The sequence below is a fragment of the Scyliorhinus canicula genome, chromosome 2, assembly GCF_902713615.1.
Source record: "Scyliorhinus canicula chromosome 2, sScyCan1.1, whole genome shotgun sequence".
Lineage (NCBI taxonomy): Eukaryota > Metazoa > Chordata > Chondrichthyes > Carcharhiniformes > Scyliorhinidae > Scyliorhinus > Scyliorhinus canicula.
The window spans coordinates 73,843,987-73,863,530 of NC_052147.1; the positions used below are offsets into that span (position 1 = coordinate 73,843,987).

The window sequence follows — 19,544 nt, forward strand, 5'->3', positions numbered from 1 at the left end:
TCCAGGATGAACATTTGCCATCAACCACCACCCTCTGTCTTCTTTCAGCTAGCCAATTACTGATCCAAACCGCTAAATCACCTTCAATTCCATACTTCCTTATTTTCTGCAATAGCCTACCGTGGGGAACCTTATCAAACGCCTTACTGAAATCCATATACACCACATCAACCGCTTTACCCTCATCCACCTGTTTGGTCACCTTCTCAAAAAACTCAATAAGGTTTGTGAGGCATGACCTACCCTTCACAAAACCGTGTTGAGTATCGCTAATCAACTTGTTCTTTTCAAGATGATTATAAACCCTATCTCTTTTAACCTTTTCCAACATTTTACCCACAACCGAAGTAAGGCTCACAGGTCTATAATTATATCATCGGCTATTGGACCTACTGAACATAACAGTGCATTCCCTTGTTCGGCCTCTGTTTTCTTATTCAAACCTGATGCTATAATATATCTTAAAAGTCTTCTTCTCTATAACGCCCAATTATGTGCCTGGACTGGCAACATTGATTTGCCATCCATGGCTGTTTTCCGAAAAGGGAATACAGCTTCATATAACTGGAACTGCAGTCGTTATCTTTCCCTTCCCAAGCTTGACGGGATTTAGTTGGCTCCCATCAGGATTACAGAGCCATTTTAAACTTCAGTGATACTACGGAAAATCTTTTGTACAAATCATTTTGGCCAGCCAGTTGGTTTCCTCAGCTTTGAGTATCACATTGAAGCCCATTTTTTCCTTTTGATTTCTCTTGAATTTTTTTCTTTCCTTTATGCGTTGTTGCTATGTGTTAAGGCACCTACTCTGGATCGGGGCTGTAGGGTTCTTGAAGCTGTATTCGGCAACACAAATGGTCTGCCAGTGCTGTCTGATTACTGTGCTGAATCGAAAATCGTATTTTGACCTTCGAGTTTCCTCACCCTTTTATGATCTGGCTGGGTCCTTTAACTTTGCTTTTGATCCAGTCTCACAACGGATCTTTGTGTTCTGGCGGAGTCCTCTACGCTGCACAGCGGGTTTTTCTTCTGCTCTTTGGCCTCCCAGCCTATAATTCAATTTCTTATGTTATTTCCAGCTGTGTATTAGAGGTTGTCAACTTGGGTGCACTTCTCCCAGTTTAGCTTTTACTTCTTCATTCTTAGGGGTATTAGGGTTCTTTCACCTGCTGTCACCATGTTGGAAGGTAGAATGTTGTCTCGAGGAGAGGTCCAACTGTTTTTATGGTTAAACAATAACTATTTATAATAACACATTATTACATATAGTAAATTGTCATGACCAGCTGCTATCTTCATACCAACTCCTACCAGACTCACTCCTCCACTCTAATAATCTCATATGATGCTCTATATTCAATCGTGAACAGAACTGTTTCCCTAGTCCCACATTAACCCTTACAGTCCAAACACCACAATACTACAGAAGCTACATGCATGGAATTGCAGTTGGAGAAACGGAGAAAGAGGTCTAAACTGATTAACAGTAAAAAAAAAGGAAGAAATTACTTCATTGTGTCGCGTGCTCGTTATTTGTACTTGACAGTCTACTAGTGGTTTTCTCTTGAACCTCCGGAACACAAAACAAAAAAAAAATGACTGGTTAGGTTGATTCCCTATTTGTGAAATGAGCATGAAATCTGAACAACTCTGTAACAAATGCAAATACTAAACTGTTAAGGTAGCAACAGCAGCTGAAGTACTGGTAAACAAAGATAATTGCTGAGCAAGCCTTTTATTTAATAGGTTTTTCTGGCACTAAGCATTGCACTTCGAAATTAGTATTGCTTTAGCAACACAAATTAAAACACATTTCTATTACACGAGTGAAATTCTCACACAAAATAAAAGTTGGTTAACACCTTTAGAGACAATGATGCACCTACAAGATGTAATTTACTGTGGCCCTTGGGAACAAGTTGGGAGGCGGGGCACTGGTGAATTGGGAGGGAAGGTGGGGGTGGAGTGCCCATTCCCTTCCTGATGCCGTGCAATTTTATCAGCAGTGGGGAAAATGGCAGACAGCTTTTCCACCTAGAGAGTACTCAAGTAGCCAATTAAAGGCAACTTAAGGACCTCGGTATTGGGTAAATTATTGGAGAGAATTCTCAGGGACAGGATTTGTACCAATTTGGAAACAAATGGACTCGAGCAATAGACAGCATGGTTTCGCGAAGGGGAGGTCGTGCTTCACTAACCCGATTGAGTTTTCTGAGGAGATGACAAAGATGATTGATGACGGGAGGGTGGTGATGTTGTTTACATGGGCTTCAGTAAAGCCTTTGACAGGGTGCCTCATGGCAGACTGGTACAAAACGTGAAGTCACACGGGATCAGAAGTGAGGTGGTAAGATGGCTACAGAACTGGCTCGGTCACAGAAGTCAAAGGGTAGCAGTAGAAGTGTGTTTTTCTAAATGGAAGGTTGTGACTAGTGGTGTTCCACAGGGATCTGTGCTTGGGCCTCTGTTTGTAATGTTCATAAACGATTTGGAGGAAAATATATCCAGTCTGATTAGTAAGTTCGCGGATGACACCAAGGTTGGTGGAGTGGCAGGTAGTGTTAAGGATTGTCAGAAAATAGAGCACGACATAGATAGGTTGGAGACTTGGGCAGAAAAATGGCAAATGGAGTTCAACCTGGACAAACGAGAAGTAATGCATTTTTGTAGGTCTAACATAGAGGGGAAATATATCGTAAATGGCAAAACCCTTAGGAATATAGGCAGTCAGAGAGATCTGGGTGTGGATGTCCACAGATCTTTGAAGGTGGCAACACAAGGGCAGCACGGTAGCATGGTGGTTAGCATAAATGCTTCACAGCTCCAGGGTCCCAGGTTCGATTCCCGGCTGGGTCACTGTCTGTGCGGAGTCTGCACATCCTCCCCGTGTGTGCGTGGGTTTCCTCCGGGTGCTACGGTTTCCTCCCACAGTCCAAAGATGTGCAGGTTAGGTGGATTGGCCAGGCTAAATTGCCCTTAGTGTCCTAAAAAATAAGGTTAATGGGGGTTGTTGGGTTACTGGGATAGGTATACGTGGGCTTGAGTAGGGTGATCATTGCTCGGCACAACATCGAGGGCCGAAGGGCCTGTTCTGTGCTGTACTGTTCTAATAAAGTGGACAAGGTAGTCAAGAAAGCATACGGCATGCTTGCCTTCATTGGCCGGGGCATCGAGTATAAAAACTGGTAAGTCATGCTACAGTTGTATAGAACCTTGGTAAGGCTGCACTTGGAATATTGTGCACAATTCTGGTTGTCACACTACCAGAAGTTTGTGGCGGCTTTGGAGAGGGAGCCGGGGAGGTTTACCAGGATGTTGTCTGGTCTGGAGGGTGTTAACTATGTGCAGAGGCTGGATAGACTCGGACTGTTTTCATGAAAAAGATGGAAGTTGAGGGGTGAACTGATAGAGGTCCACAAGATTATGAGGGGCATGGACAGAGTTGATGGGCAGGCACTCTTTCCCAGAGTGGCGGGTCAGTCACCAGGGGGCATAGGTTTAAGGTCTCTGGGACAAAGTTTAGAGGAGATGTGCAAGGCAAGTTTTTTACGTAGAGGGTGGTGAGCGCCTGGAACGCATTGCTAAGGGAAGTTGTGGAAGATGCATTTAGCGGCATTCAAAAGGCATCTTGACAAGCATATGGACAGGATGGGTATAGAGGGATACGGTACAAGGAAGTGCTGAAGGATTTTGGCAAATGTTGGTATCATGACTGGTACAGGCTTGGAGGGCCGAAGGGCCTGTTCCTGAGCTGTATTGTAGGGCCTCAGTTAATGTTATTCCTTTTATTTTAATAACTGTTTAACTATTAATTGTAGAGCTATTTCTGTGATAGTAATGTGGTTAATACAATGTTAAAATAAAGTTTGTTTCATAGAATCATAGAATCCCTACAGTGCAGGAGACCACTCAGCCCATCGAGTCTGCACCGACCCACTGAAAGAGCACCCTACCTAGGACCAATCCCCCACCCTATCCCCATAACCCCACCTAGGGGCACGTTAATATAGCCAATCAAACAAACCTGCACATCTTTGGATTGGGGAAGGAAACTGGAGCACCCGGAAGAAACCCACGCAGACATGGGAAGAATATACAAACTCCACACAGTCATCCAAGGTCGGAATTGAACCTAGATCCCTGGTGCGGTGAGGCAGCAATGCTAACCACTGTGCCACCACTCTTGCAGTGAATTATCCTTTCCCCTCAGTTTTACAAATTGCAAATTGTTTGGGGTTTCTCATCCGGCATCCTAACACAAATTGGGTCTGGTCCAGTATCCTGACAAAAGGTTGCCTTAAATACCTTGCCTGATCTCTCTTGCTGACTGAACTGTCCTCCGAGTAGGGAAGACTTGTGCCTCATGATTGGACTTGTCTTCTTCTTGTTCCTTCTTCCCTCCTTCCTCTGCTTACTTCATATCTGCACTCCTAGGGAAGGTAAAGTTGTGTAGGACACAGCAGGCTGTAATAACCTTGGAGACACTTAGCAAGTTTTACCATCGTACTCATTGTTGCAAATTATCACGTTGTGTGGATGGTCAGCAATTACTCCCTTTCTACGTGATCAAGTTTAACCTCAAACATTCACTCATTTTGTCACTGCCACCATACATTGCTCATTATTTATTTTGCTTAGCCATGATGTGCAATGCATTGTGAAGAAAGTTGATCAGTTTATTGGGCTCCCATGCACATGGAAATTATGTAAGAGCTGGGGCAGGTCATTTAACAATTATCCTAAACTTACACACAGTAAGTGCACATCACCCAGTATAATGTTTTAAATATGTAAATAAAAGTTGGTGAGTTTTATTGAATGTGCTGTGTTCGACCTTTGTAGTCGTGTATTCTGCATTACCCTTTCCATTTTACACACAACTTTCAAACAGTTACTTCAGATTTTAGTTAACAAAAAGCTTAATCTTTCATAGTTGGTGAATTTCTCCCAAGGACTGAGAAATCAAACTAAATTCAGCCAGATTTTATTCTGTTTCTTATTTAATTTGAGAAAGCTGAAGTTGATGTTTGCCTCCATTGGTTCTCAAATCAATACCCGCAGAGGCAGCTGCTACTGCTGCTGCTACTGACGGCTCCAGAATTTCTGCTGATCCTCATCACAGAAATATTTCTGGGGAAAGTCTGGCCCATAATACTGCTGTGTGCAGCTGCATTTTGTACTCCTCTTGTGTGCAAATTATTTTAGTGATCTCTGTGAAGATCAAAGATGATCACATTTTCTCGCTCCGGAGTACCTCTGTATATTTATTTTATATACAGAGGAGATCTTTTATATTTATTTTATTCTAGTGAATTCGATTTATTAATATTCTTCTTTAGTTTTCCCCAAGATTGTCTATCTATTTTGTCTCCAGTCAATTCTCAAGGGTGAGCTCACAATAAGGGTTGATCTGTTATGTTAATTATCCAAAGCTATTTTACCAGTACCATAGAACCCCTACAGTGCAGGAGGCCATTCAGCCCATTGAGTCTGCACTGACCCTCAAAAAGGGCACCCTACCTAAGCCCACTTCCCATCCCTGTAACCCCAGGTAATCTTCACATCATAGGACACTACGGGGCAATTTGGCACTGCCAAGCCACCTACCCTGTTGATCTTTGGACTGCTGCCACCATTAAATATATGCCTCAATCTCCATTTTTATTTAAAGTAATAGAGTACTATCAACAGCGCAGCACTAAACTAAAGTGTCTGTCCAGAGTCTGTACTCAAGTCTCTGCAGACTTCACCCACAAGCTTTAAAGGTGGGAAGTCCATCATCTGAGCCATGGCTGGTATTTTTTTAGAATTTTCCTAGAATCATAGAATTTACAGTGGAGAAGGAGACCATTCAGCCCACCAAGTCTGCACCGGCCCTTGGAAAGAGCTCCCTACTTAAGCCCACACCTCCAACCTATCCCTGTAACCCAGTAACCCCATCTAAGCTTTTTGGACACTAAGGGCAATTTAGGATGGCCAATCCACCTAACCTGCACATCTCTGGACTGTGGGAGGAAACCTGCGCAGTCAAGGGGAGAACGTGCAGACTCCACGCAGAAAGTGATCCAAGCCGGAAAACGAACCTGGTATTCTGGAGCTGTGAAGCAACAGTGCTGACCATTGTGCTACCGTACCACCTGGTCTATCTACAACGGTCATGCTTACTTTTTAAACATTCTTTATTTGTTTCCTAAATCCCTTCACTGACCTGGATATATTGAAAATGAAAATCGCTTATTGTCGCGAGTAGGCTTCAATGAAGTTACTGTGAAAAGCCCCTAGTTGCCACTTTCCGTCGCCTGTCCGGGGAGGCTGTTACGGGAATTGAACCGTGCTGCTGGCCTGCCTTGGTCTGCTTTAAAAGCCAGCGATTTAGTCCAGTGTGCGAAACTAGCCCCTATTCTAACTGTGGTGTACTGTACAATAAAACTTTAATGTTATACCTTTCAGGTTAAACAAACTATTCAAGGAACACAATGTCAAATCATACATGGTTACCATTCACATTTTGTCTGGGTCTTAAATGTTTCTGAAGCACCTACTTTCACTAGGGAAGACCTGTACTGTGATTACTTTGGCCTATACAAAAGTTGTTGTATTCATCTATAATTTGTAAACATTTTGGAACCTCAATTGAGAGTTATTAATAGGATCTTGTTCCCCCTTGTGGGGCAATCTAGAATGAGATGTCACAGATATAGGGTGAGAGGTGGTAGATTTAAAACTGAAATGAGGAGGCATTACTTTTCGCAGAGGGTGGTAAATTTGTGGAATTCGCTGCCCCATATTGTGGTAGAGTCCGAATCTCTGGTTTCAAACGGGAGATCAATATATTTCTGATAAAAACCGGATTGAAGGGATATGGGGCACAGGTAGGGAGGTAGCTTTGAGACCAGGAAGAGATCAGTCATCTGATTGAATGGCGGAGCAGGCTCGAGGGGCTAAATTGCCTACTTCTGCTCCTAATTCCTATGTTCCTATGTAACCTGAGCCCCAAACCATTTGAGATTTGGGTTTGATTTAAATACAGTTGATGAACTCTGGGCACTCCGGGCAGCAAATGTGTCCTTTACAGTAGATCTTAATGTTCAATGGAAATGGTGGACCAAAACCATGGCATTTACTTGAATGTCAGTGAACTGTCAGACATCGTCCCTAATTATTTAGCCTTTGATTTGCAAATATTCCTCCTACTCTTTCCACTAGATGACCGAAGTTTATCCTATCCTATAGGGCCAAGTTTTCACCAAGCTGGGAAAAACCTGCACGGCTGATCTGAGGAATAGAAAAACACCAGAACCATATTCAGCGAGCCATAAATGGTGCGCATCAACATTCTAATCACTAAAATGAATTATCAACATTAGAGGTTTCATTTTATTCTCTAACAAAATATTTTGAGGCTGCAGAAACACGTGCTGGATAAGTGCTAAACCAAGAGCAACTGTCAAATAAATCAGTGTGGATAAATATGTTTAAGTACATTTGTAATGCATCTTTTCCCATAAGGATTTTTTTACAAATTCTGCATATTTGTCAGCATTTACATTTGAACCTATCCTTCCACAAGCATAACTGGACTGATGTATTTCGAGAAACTAGAGTATGTAAAATTATGTTGGTAATTATAAAGGGAATAAGATTAATTTTGGTAAAGGTGAAAAAAAGACAACTACAGTCCCCACAATTTCAAATTTGTATTGAATTATTTAAAGTAATAATCATTTACTCCATTAGGACTGTCATTACATTGACCTTTTTTATTGCCCCCCATTATCCAATGAGATTTACTGCTACTTTTGCAGCAGTAAGATGTTCCACATCACCCTCTTGCACCCCCTTGTATTTGGCCTTGATGGAATTAGCTGAATAGTTAGTGTAAATGCTATGCAGGCAGCAATGGATAATATCTACAACGGATGATACTCCAGAAATCAATTAGACAGTCACAAAAATGGAACAGATGCGAGTGATTAAACAGCAGGAATGGACAGGATTTCAGCTGTAATGTACATTTTCTCACATAATAATCTATCTGCAAGAATTAAAAATTCTTAACATAGAATGCTGCTTTTGAATTATGCAATATTCACACAGATCATGGGATAGAGTTTCTGCTACTCACCAGAAATCGGTCAAAACGGCATAAAAGATTGAGGAATTGAGTGCACGTTTTGCTCAATGCAAATCAAGCTGCCACAATATTTTATGCTGCCTTAAAAAAAATTGTCCTTGGGCAGGATTATTTCCCCTTCCTCCCCCATTGCACTAGGTGCAGGAGTGGATGCGAAAAATGGCATATATTCAACTCGCCACAATGCCGAGTTTTCGCAGCGTTTCTCTGCTTCCCACCGATTAATTATGCACACACAGGAAATGCGACGGTTCACAAGGGGGGGGGCATCAGATTCACCCACCGCGCCATGACCTCACCACTTCCTCACTCCTGATGCTATATTTAAATTTAAACAGCAGTAGCACACAGCCTTCTCAATGCTTGCAGCCCAGTACTACTTCACTGAAGACATGGCCCTGTAAGCCAAGAAGATCACAGCCCCAAATTCAGGACCCTCCCTTGAATGCCTACTGGATGCAATGGAGCCCCACCATAATGCCCTTTATCACCATTCTGGCGGCAGGAGGTCCATCAACCTCACCACTCTAACTTGTGAGATGATGACAGCAATCAGTCAGCGCTAATGCTACCCACAAGAGATCAGGCACCCAGTGCAGAAAGGGGGATGAATGATCTCACCCGTGCCACCAGCGTGAGTCAACCATCATTCTCAACTCACGCACCCACAAGGCTATCAGACATTCAGAGGGATCTCACTCAGTGCCACTTCAAGGGACATTACCACTCACTCACATCTCCATCTGACCTTATCCTCTGAAGATCGCATCCTCATCCATTGTGGATGGCTCCACTCGTCACCCACACATGGCAGGCATTCTTTTCATCTGCCCTTGCTCACACACTCTCACCCATTTATAAATGCAGGACACGCTCGCACACAATAAATCGGAAAGGTCCCAGACTATGGGTGGAGTGCTGAAACGGAACTCGAGGTCCTTACTCCCTTTGAAGGTCACACCATAGAGCTCACTGGAGAGAACATGGAGAGTGCCTGCGGTGACAGTGATGTTGGCAGCAAACAACTACATGATGACCTGCACCAGCTCATTCCTCAGTCAATGCTACTGTGAGTGCACTGTTGAGTATTTTTAATCAGATTCCATGTACTAATTATCTTTACTTTCTTTCAAAGGCCCTCAGCTCCATTCCCAAGGACATCTCTGATGAGGAACCTGAGCACCTTTGAAGAGCTGTCGCGACACTCACCCACATCCTCCCCTGCACAGACACACACCTTATTCTAAAGCAGACTCTGGGTCACAATCTGGTGAGGACAGCGCACAATCTGGTCCTCAACAGTTGTAGGCAGGGTCCGCCGAGGTCACTGCCACTCAGATGACTGAGGAATTTGAGTCAGTCCTAAACCAGATGCTGGAGTTGCAATGATAAGCACGGGAACATCAGGAAGGGCTATCAGCTTCATTCGTCAGATTACAACAGAGTCTGTCTGCCATCAGTCTGAGGTGGTAGCGTGGACTGCCAGCCCACCAAGGAGACCTTGATCCAGGACATCAGTCCTGCAGGAGCTACACTCTACTGCTGTAACCCAAAGTGGCATCCTTCCATCCTTCAGTAGCCTTGTAGGGGTGGGGGGGGGGGGGGGGTGTTGTTGCAAGGCACATTGATCTCATTTCAGCTGCCCCTTCTCTTCAAGGAGTCAGCCAGAGGCCTTTGAGCACCATCCACTCGGGTGACTCCGAGACTCTCCAGCCGGTCCAAATCCTCTCTTCCTGTGACCCCATCACCACAAACTCCACAGGCCCAGAAGATTGGAGCTACCCTACAGCAGGACACCCAAAACAGGCATTCAGGTCTCAACCCACCAAGGTCATCACGGAAAACAGTGTGCAGCAGTTAGCAGGTTGCCTCCACTTCCGCTGTGGATGTCGAGTAATATCCAAGACATAACAGCAGGATCAGGAAAGATTTAAGACCACAATGGTGGCATGGGTGTTCACAACATATATTTTGATGAACAAATGCTAATAGAATTTCATCCATTTCACATCTTCTATTATGTATGCCTTCTTTTTATGATGAGTTGATGTTGTCGTCAATCAGGTTTGATACCATGACCCCTCCCTTCACTTATCACAGATCTTGTTATCATGGACCTCTCGTCTGTGTAATCTGCTTCCATATGTCACCAGTGTGTGGCTCTTTTCCAGATGATTCTCAACATCATTATTGCCTCGTCCTTAAAGTTTGTAGTGTATATAAATGATTTGGAAGAAAATGTAGCTGGTCTGATTAATAAGTTCGCAGATGACACAAAAATGGGTGGAGTTGGGGATAGTGAAGAGGATTGTCAGAGGATACAGCAGGATATAAACTGGTTGGAATCTTGGGCGGAGAAATGGCAGATGGAGTTTAATCCGGACAAGTGTGAAGTAATGCTTTTTGGAAGATGTAATGCATGTAGGAATTACACAACAAATGGTAGAACTCTTGCAAGTATTGACAGGCAGAGATCTGGGCGTACATGTCCACTGATCACTGAATGCATGTGGATAAGGTGGTCAAGAAGGCATACGGCATGCTGGCCTGCATCAGTCGGGGCATTGAATATAAAAATTGGCAAGTCATGTTGCAGCTGTACAGGACCTAGGTTAGGCCTCATTTGGAATATTGTGTACAATTCTGGTTGTCACACGATCAGAAGGATGTGAATGTTTTGGAGAGAGTACAGGAGCAGTTTACTAGGATGTTGTCTGGTATGGAGGGCATTAGCTGTGAGGAGAGGTTAGATAAACTCGGTCTGTTCTCACTGGAATGAAGGAGGTTTAGAGAGGTGACCAGATAGAGGTCTACAAGATCATGAGTGACATGGACAGAGTGGATAGTCAGATGCTCTTTCCTAGGGTAGGAGAGTCAACAAAGGTTTAAAGTGCGTGGGAAAAAGTTTAGAACAGGTGTGAGAGGCAAGTGTTTTTACACAGAGGGTGGTAAATATATGGAACACGCTGCCTGGGGAGGTGGTGGCAGCAGATACGATAGCAGCATTTAAGGGGCATCTGGACAAATATATGAATAGGGTGGGAATGGAAGGATACGGACTCCGTAAGTGCATGCGGTTTTAGTATGGGCAGGTACCATGGTCGGCGCAGGCGTGGAGAGCCGAGGGGCCTGTTCCTGCGCTGTATTCTTCTTAAGTTCACTTTTGAACGAACCTCCGTTCACATGCTGTGCTGGGTCACATGTTTATTCCTGGCTGTGCATGATTGAGGCAAAGATGTTCTCCTATCCAGTTTATATTCTTGAAAGGTGTAGTGTACAAGGAGGTATGTTCATGCATAGAGAGGGGTCATATATCATGCAAATCCATGTGCCCTCTGTTTCTCAGCAATGGTTTTCTTGCTATGAGCCCACATTCAGAACTTTTGTGCGTTGTCAGCCAGCCAGCCAGCCGCGTTTTTCATTTTCAGAGGTTACATCTGCTAAGATCACCAATAAGTGGGAGCACCTTGCCACCTCAAGGTGACGAAACTAGGCCACATTATTTTCCTGACAATCAGACATCCAACATTTAGTGTCTCACCCTGTAGTAATTGTCTATTGTGGGGACAAGACTTTTGTCATAAAGTTGGGACGCTGGACTATGCATTCCCTCACCTGAGCACATGCAAACACACGCAGAGGTGACTGATGCCATTCTAAGTGGTGATTTCTGGTAGGCAACAGAGCTTTTGAGTATACTCTTTAGACAATGTGGACGACAGCAATGGGATTGGAGTGAGGATGTACTGAAGCTGACAATGCGGAGAACAGCAATGGGATTGGAGTGAGGATGTACTGAAGCTGACAATGCGGAGAACAGCAATGGGATTGGAGTGAGGATGTACTGAAGCTGACAATGTGGAGAACAGCAATGGGATTGGAGTGAGGATGTACTGAAGCTGACAATGTGGAGAACAGCAATGGGATTGGAGTGAGGATGTACTGAAGCTGACAATGTGGAGAACAGCAATGGGATTGGAGTGAGGATGTACTGAAGCTGACAATGTGGAGAACAGCAATGGGATTGGAGTGAGGATGTACTGAAGCTGACAATGTGGAGAACAGCAATGGGATTGGAGTGAGGATGTACTGAAGGTGAAGTGTGCTCATCATTAGCAATGATGTGTGCCCTTGAGGGCTTCATGATGACTGAGCATTGTAAACTTGGCAAGGGCCAGGTCTGACCACGAGGGCACAATGTCTGTCTTAAAGAGGAGGCATGACAGGCAAGTGGTTGACGTCATCACACTCGGGTGATCTGCATGCACATCAGGCAGAGGATAAATACAACCCAGGATCACTAACTGAGAGTGCCAGATTTCAGTGTAATTTGGAAGAATTCACCACAACTGAGTTGTATCTAAATGGATTCACAGCAGTGGAACATCCTTGACTGCCTTGTCCCAAGTGTGAAATATCTGATTCACCATCAATTTTAGACAAAATGTATTATTCCATTACTTGAGATGTATCTCCTTGCAGAGCCTTGTCAGATATAGCTGTGAGCCCACTGAGAAGCATGCAACAGCTCCTGCCACTTGTACGATGTTGTTGCAACTGGGATGCTAAAGAGGCAGGACTTTCTGACGTATGATGCTGGGATGCCCTCCCCGAGATAGCACCTCACCTCAGCAAAGACACATGCCCCCGAGGCTTCCTCATCCTTCAAAGGACCAGGATGGCGTGAGACTGAGTCATGGGTATTTCTGGTGCAAACATGCACAATCAGTTGCTTGTGGTCACAGACCAGGTGTACATTGAGCAAGTGGTAGCTTTTCCAGTTTATGTATTGCAGTGCCTGTTGCCATGCAGTGCCTATAGCCACATGAGTGCAGTTGATGGCTCCTGCATCTGTGGGAGTCCCACAGTCTCAGCAATGCCCAGTGCTCTGATGATCTGCCTTGCAGTTAGCAATATTTTACTCCTGGCTCTTGTACGAGAGCTTCAGACCAGCCTGTTCTGGAGAGACAGTTATCAGATTCTGGTCTCCACTTTTATCAGCTGTTTCTGGAGAGAGAGAGAGAGAGAGAGAGAGAGAGTTATCAGATTCTGGATTCTGCTTGCACAGCCAGTCCTGCAGAGAGAGGTGGTTCTCTCAGTGGCCTTTTGGTGAGAATAAACTGGATGTTTCTAAGTAAGTTGGTTAGCTTCCTGTCTGCAGAATCAAAAGTGAAATGAAAACACAAGCCTTGTGACACCACAATGCAGCAGTGTGACCACCTGCCACCAGGCAGAGCACCGCCCCTTTGCCAATTCATTGGCCATCAGCCAAATCAATCTAATCGAGCCATCACTTGACTGCTCTCTCCTGTTGATGCAATCCTCTGCTGGAATTTAAAGACACAGGCCACTTACAAGCTGCTTGAGTTAAAGATACAGGTTGCATTACAATCACAGGTCCATTTCTCATCCATGGATCAAAATGCCAATAGCTAAAATAAGAAAAAGGGAATAAACAGAACAAACCGGGAGGACCCTTACACTGAATATGAAAACAGGCCTCCCCTACCCATCATGAAACCACCCAGGCATCCTGGTCCTGGACTCCGGGATCAAGTCCCACCTCAAGACAGCTGACAATTAATTTGACCGGCCAACATCTCCGTTTTTCCAGCAATGCCAATTGCACAGTGGCCAGGACTGGCGCCGCTTGCTGCAAGCACAGTGCAGTGCAAGGTGGCCGAATTAACCTCCGTTAGATAAATAAATAAATGGCTACATGTAAAAGATAGCAACTAACACTTCTGGCTGATCTGTTTGGCACAGAGTTGAGGGTTATAAATAATACACAATATTCAACGACTGAGTACCTTTCTTTTAAAGCAAATACTTTTTCTTGAGAATTCCCTACATTCCAGGGCAGTCCTAATTCAGCCACAGCTTAAACCAGTGGTAGGGAAAATGTCAGAATCTATTATTACGGATATGATAAGAGGGCACTTAGAAAATCATATGTTTAGACAGAGTTGACCCGGATTTGCAAAAGGAAAGTGAGCGTGGCATATCGAGTTTTTAAGGTTCTAAAAATGATAAAGGATAAGGGGAGCCAGTGGATGTAGTGTACTTGAATATTCAAAAATGTTTCAATAAATTGAAACATAGGAGCTCAGTACACAAGATTAGGACTCATGGGATTAGAGATAGCATATTATCATGGATTGAGGATCAGCTAAAGGAAAGAAACCAAAAATAATTAAATGGATCACTTTTGGATTGACAGGCTGTAACTAGCAGGCTACCGCAAGGATCAGCACTTGGGGAGTCTGCTATTCACAATCTGCATCACGATTTGAATAGAATCATAGAAGTTACAGTGCAGAAGGAGGGCATTTGGCTCATCGAGTCTGCACCGGCCCTTGGAAAGAGCAACCTACTTAAGCCCATGCCTCCACCCTATCCCCGTAACCTAGTAACCCCACCTACCCTTTTTGGACACTAAGGGCAATTTATCATGGCCAATCCACCTAACCTGCACATCTTTGGACAACCGGAGGAAACCCACCCACACACACAACATACAGACTCCGCACAGACAGTGACCGAAGTCGGGAATCGAACCTGGGACTCTGGAGCCGTGAAGCAACTATGCTAACTACTGTGCTACCGTGCAATACATTACACTCCGACCCTTCAGATGGAAAGTAAGCTGCAGGGACCTGACTATCATTGTGCATGAATCACAAAAGTTATCAAGTACGTCCAGCAATAAATTAAGCAAGCAAACAATGGGCAATAACATCTGAGCTGCCTCGCGTCAGATTAACGGGGAAACCCAGAGGTGCGCTCTGGAATCCCTCTTGGATCTATACAGGTAAGCATTTGCATAGCAATTGCCCAGGAGTGCAAACCTCCTCTGGCCAATTGACCTGCGCTGTGAACTGTCCAAAAACATGAGAAATCAAAAACTTGGGATGGTTCCTATAGCTGCACAAATAATTACGCAGTTAAAGTCAGAAGAATTAAAAGCTCTCCTAACTTCAGGGTAAATATTGTAAAGACTCATACCGACATTCTCCCAAAGGATTAACAAAGACAGTGGGTGTGATTCTGCAGGGCCATTAGCCCTTGGCCCAAATCCTGTAATGGCCTCAAACTCTCGCAAGAAGCCAAAAATGCGATTTGAGCCCGTGGGATTTCCCAAAGTGATACCATGAGCCCTCCCCAATGACGCAATGAGGTTCATGGCCAGGAAGGAGAGAACCTGATTTGCATCAAATTCAATTTCAATATCATTAGCAAGGTTATAGTCTATTCTTTTGACCTCACTGAATCTTCCTGCCCACCAGCATGGTGTCACACGGGCACGATTCACTACTGATTCTTGAAAGTGGGAACCAGCCGTGATGACCACGCCGGAGGTGTCTGCGGGCCCCACGGTTGAGGGCTGAAGCTGGGGGGTTGACGTATATTTTTAGCACAGGTCAGGGCGCCCTTTAAAGATGGCACCCTGATCGTTGTGGAGCCGAACTTGCCGGCTCTATGAGGCCGCCCCCTCCTGCCGGAGCGACGGCACTAACCACATCCACCAATTTCTTTCTGACAAAGTGTCAGAAGATCTGGACAGAAAACCTGGCCATGTTGCTGGGGAGAAACATGCTGGTGTTCAGTCAGAATTTCACACTTGCCATTTTTTCAGAAAATCCTGCACAGTGTTTCACAAATGATTCATTGAAAAGGACTTCCAGACAGCTACTGTGACCCGTGCTTCATCTTCGCACGCAGGAATACCAAATCAAACGCATCAGGGGCAGCAGGGTAGCATAGTGGTTAGCATAAATGCTTCACAGCTCCAGGGTCCTAGGTTTGATTCCCGGCTGGGTCACTGTCTATGTGGAGTCTGCACGTCCTCCCCCTGTGTGCGTGGGTTTCCTCCGAGTGCTCCGGTTTCCTCCCACAGTCCAAAGATGTGCGGGTTAGGTGGATTGGCCATGCTAAATTGCCCGTAGTGTCCTAATAAAAGTAAGGTTAAGGGGGGGTTGTTGAGTTACGGATATAGGGTGGATACGTGGGTTTGAGTAGGGTGATCATGGCTCGGCAAAACATAGAGGGCCGAAGGGCCTGTTCTGTGCTGTACTGTTCTATGTTCTATCAAGACCGTTCAACTTTATCCTTTTGCATAAAATTTTCCCTTAGGCCAATCCCTGCAGATTCCTTATATGTCTTGTTCTTTGTTTTATGTGTATGTGTGTTGAGATTGTACGAAGGGGTAAATTGTTACGTGTATGTTAACCAGTTTTGCAACTTGTTTTAAAAAAAAGATTTGCTTCATAATAAATTAGTTTGAGTTTATTGTAAGAAATCTGGTTGATATCTCTTTATTCTGGGTTTAGCAGCAGCGAGTGTAACCAATTGGACTTCCAATCATATGACCCTAAAACATTGTGAGTGCCCACTTTTACTTTATCATTCAAAAAAAAAAAAAATCCCTCCAGCATGCCCCACTCTGTGATCGTGTTTATTCGATCTAGTGAGGGAGGCAACCTCAGTGAATGCTGAGAATTTTCCTTCCAGGATGTTGCTGCATACAGGGAGTTACTATGTTACTAGTATACTATGTTGGCACATCCTTTGAGCTGAAAGTGATAGTTCTATGAAGCCTCACCTATTAAGGAAGCCCAGAAACTTGAGGTTCAAGCTTCTCAAAAAAAAATAGGTAGTCAGATAGCCACTTGAAAACATGATTGCAGATATAACAATTTGTCTAATATTTTTAATTTTGTACTTTTGTGGCCACATTAAAGACACTTAATTTTGCTAAGATTTCCAGCTATAGTTTTGAAATGTATTATATTCAATACCCGTCCATGCTCACCTACCCACGCTGGCTAGATATTCAGGTATAACTCTTTAAAAAAAATTTTTTAAAAAAAATTATTGGAGTACCCAATTTTTTTTTCCCAATTAAGGGCAATTTAGCATAGCCAATCCACCTAACCTGCACATCTTTGGGTTGGGGGGGGGGGGGGGGGGGGAGACTCACGTAGACACGGGGAGAATATGCAAACTCCACACAGTGACCGGGGCTGGGATCGAACCGGGTCCTCAGCACCGTAGGCAGCAGTGCTAACCACTGCATCACCATGCCATCCATAGGTATTAACTTACTTTGATAAATATACCTATTTATCAAAATACAACCATGTTGATCTGGCACCTGAACCTTATCTGGCTGACATTGATAATGGCAGGTTATTCTCTCCCTGTCCTTGGTGGTGGTTATAAAAGGATCAGCCTATGGTTGGCACCAATGTCCTTGGCAGAGACATTAATACCTGGTCAGTGCAAGTTTTCCAACACCCCATTGCCATCACTACACTCTGGCTAGCTCCCAACATGCACATAATGGTAATATTCTAACAAGATAACTTTCTGTGATCCCAGACATTGCGGCAGGAACAGGAGCAGAGGTTACCAGCACCTGCTCTGCTGCACTTCTGTCAGTAAAGTGGGAACAAGGATTTGCTTCAGTATATGTAGACATTCACAATTTCTTATTTAGGCTGCCCGTATTAAGTCTTTCTCAATGGTGGCATTTTATACCTTCAGAAGTTGGTGTGGTAAAAGAGGATTTACAAAGCAAATTTAAAAATCAGTGTGAACAGTATCAAAACTTTTATTGTACCGATGTTGCACATAAGAATTAACACATAATAGTGACATGAACAGTGAACACCTACAATGTGGTTTACTCAAGACGTCTGTGTGGTCAGCATTTGATGTTTTGAAACATTAAAGCGACCTAGTGCCAAATGCCAATATTTTGTACAAAGTCTATTTAATACAGATGCTATCACAGTACAGATTTCTCTTGTGATACAAAGGTTTACAAAAAGAGTGCGCTTGGTCTGATAACTGCTGGATAGCAATGGTTGCTTTATGTAAAAAGAAACCATTTCCTATTTATCTGACCGGTAGTATTAGGAAACAACTGTATTTTAGCTAAACTGACAGATTCAATCCAGATTGCATACTTCAGTCAGTAGTATCTGAATGCTTGGTTCAGAAGCATTAAAGAATGTGTTACCGACACCACACTGACACCACTCCAGCAAGGTTTCATTTTTTGAAAAATGTAAGAAAAGTTTCATTGACTAATTTGGCTGGTTATAAATTCAAGCTACGATGCTCAGTAAAAATTGACCTTATACAGCCATCTTGTCAGCTTCCATTGGCAGAGTCTGGTCATTTGCTTTCTGCAGCAGCACTGCCTTCAATGCACTAATCTTGTCATCAATTTCTATCAGACTGTAGCCCTGAAACACAAATAATTTGAAGTATTTAAATTTGTAATACACTAGAATAAGTAACTTATTATGCTTGCATTTTGGAGCAGCATGACGCAGCACAAACATTTCAATCGAAAAAACAGCACCAGGTTTAAAGCAGACTTTTTACATAATTTGAACTCCCAAATATATGCTTTGGCATCTAAGTACCAAACCTAACTTGATAACAGCAATATATGAGAGCATGTATGCAGTAAATCACTTAGCTTATTTTAATTGGATAGCGCAAATTCATTGAATTCCTTCAGTGCAGAAGGAGGCCATTCTGCCCATCGTGTCTGCACTGACCCTCTGAAAGAGCACCCTACCTAGGCCCTATCCCCTTAATGCAGTAACCCCACCTAACCTTTTGGATACTAAGGGGCAATTTATCATGGCCAATCCACCTAAACTGACACCTCTGGACTGTGGGAGGAAACCAGAGCACCGGCGGAAACCTACGCAGACACAGAGCAAAGGTGCAAACTCCACAGTCACCCAAGGCTGGAATTCAACCTGGGTAAAACTTTACCTTTTGTCACTTACTGCTCTTCTGAAAATTATAGCAAGCTATATGCACTTAATTTAACAAGCAAGGTTAGTATTGATCAGTGTGGCATCTAGGGGATTTTCACAGTAACTCCATTGCAGTGTTAATGTACGCCTACTTGTCACACTAATAAAGATTATTATTATATTGGTGACACTACACCATGCTAAAAAAGCATTCCCACTGACACTTCAAGTGATTGGTAAAGAAGGACACATTTTGGGGATATATTACAAAAGGGAGAGAAGGGAACAGAGAAAATTTGCCACACCTTCCAGTGCTGACAAACAGACTCAAATATAGTCTAGGTACAGATTGAGAAAATCAGATGGGCAAACGTAGCCTAGATGAACAGATTATGAAATGTTTTTCAAATGGTTTCTTAGAACAGCACGGTCTGGGGCCAACCAGAGCTCCGGCTATACTAGGCCTGATATTGTGGAACGAGATAGGATTAATTCATGACCTCACACTGAAGGCGCCCCAAGTAGCAACGGTCATAATATCATTGAATTGTATATTCAGTTTGAGGGAGAGAAGAGTGGCTAGTCTTTAGCACTTAAACTTAAATAAGGGCTATTATGAGGGCATGGAA

At 43.7% G+C, this 19,544-nt stretch overlaps 1 protein-coding gene and 2 long non-coding RNA genes across 5 annotated transcripts in view; 1 reads left to right on the top strand and 2 right to left on the bottom strand.

Annotated features, from left to right (window-relative positions):
- The window catches only part of LOC119954970, a 128,993-nt gene extending 121,405 nt beyond the window's left edge, over nt 1-7,588 (top strand). The window contains exon 3 of the long non-coding RNA XR_005458349.1: nt 7,234-7,588. This is a non-coding gene — a long non-coding RNA (uncharacterized LOC119954970). The remainder of the gene's footprint in view (nt 1-7,233) is intronic.
- LOC119954962 overlaps nt 1-10,427 on the bottom strand; it is a 124,042-nt gene extending 113,615 nt beyond the window's left edge. The window contains exons 1-2 of the long non-coding RNA XR_005458346.1: nt 8,126-10,427; nt 4,306-4,430 (exon numbers count right to left, since the gene is read on the bottom strand). This is a non-coding gene — a long non-coding RNA (uncharacterized LOC119954962). The remainder of the gene's footprint in view (nt 1-4,305; nt 4,431-8,125) is intronic.
- Nucleotides 10,428-17,726: 7,299 nt separating this feature from the next.
- Nucleotides 17,727-19,544, bottom strand: part of LOC119954945 (MAP3K12 binding inhibitory protein 1) — a 35,762-nt gene continuing 33,944 nt past the window's right edge. For all 3 annotated transcript variants that reach the window (XM_038780704.1, XM_038780686.1, XM_038780695.1), the window contains one exon: nt 17,727-18,387. In XM_038780704.1, coding sequence (XP_038636632.1) covers nt 18,277-18,387 — 111 coding nt within the window. In that variant the 3' untranslated portion in view covers nt 17,727-18,276. The remainder of the gene's footprint in view (nt 18,388-19,544) is intronic.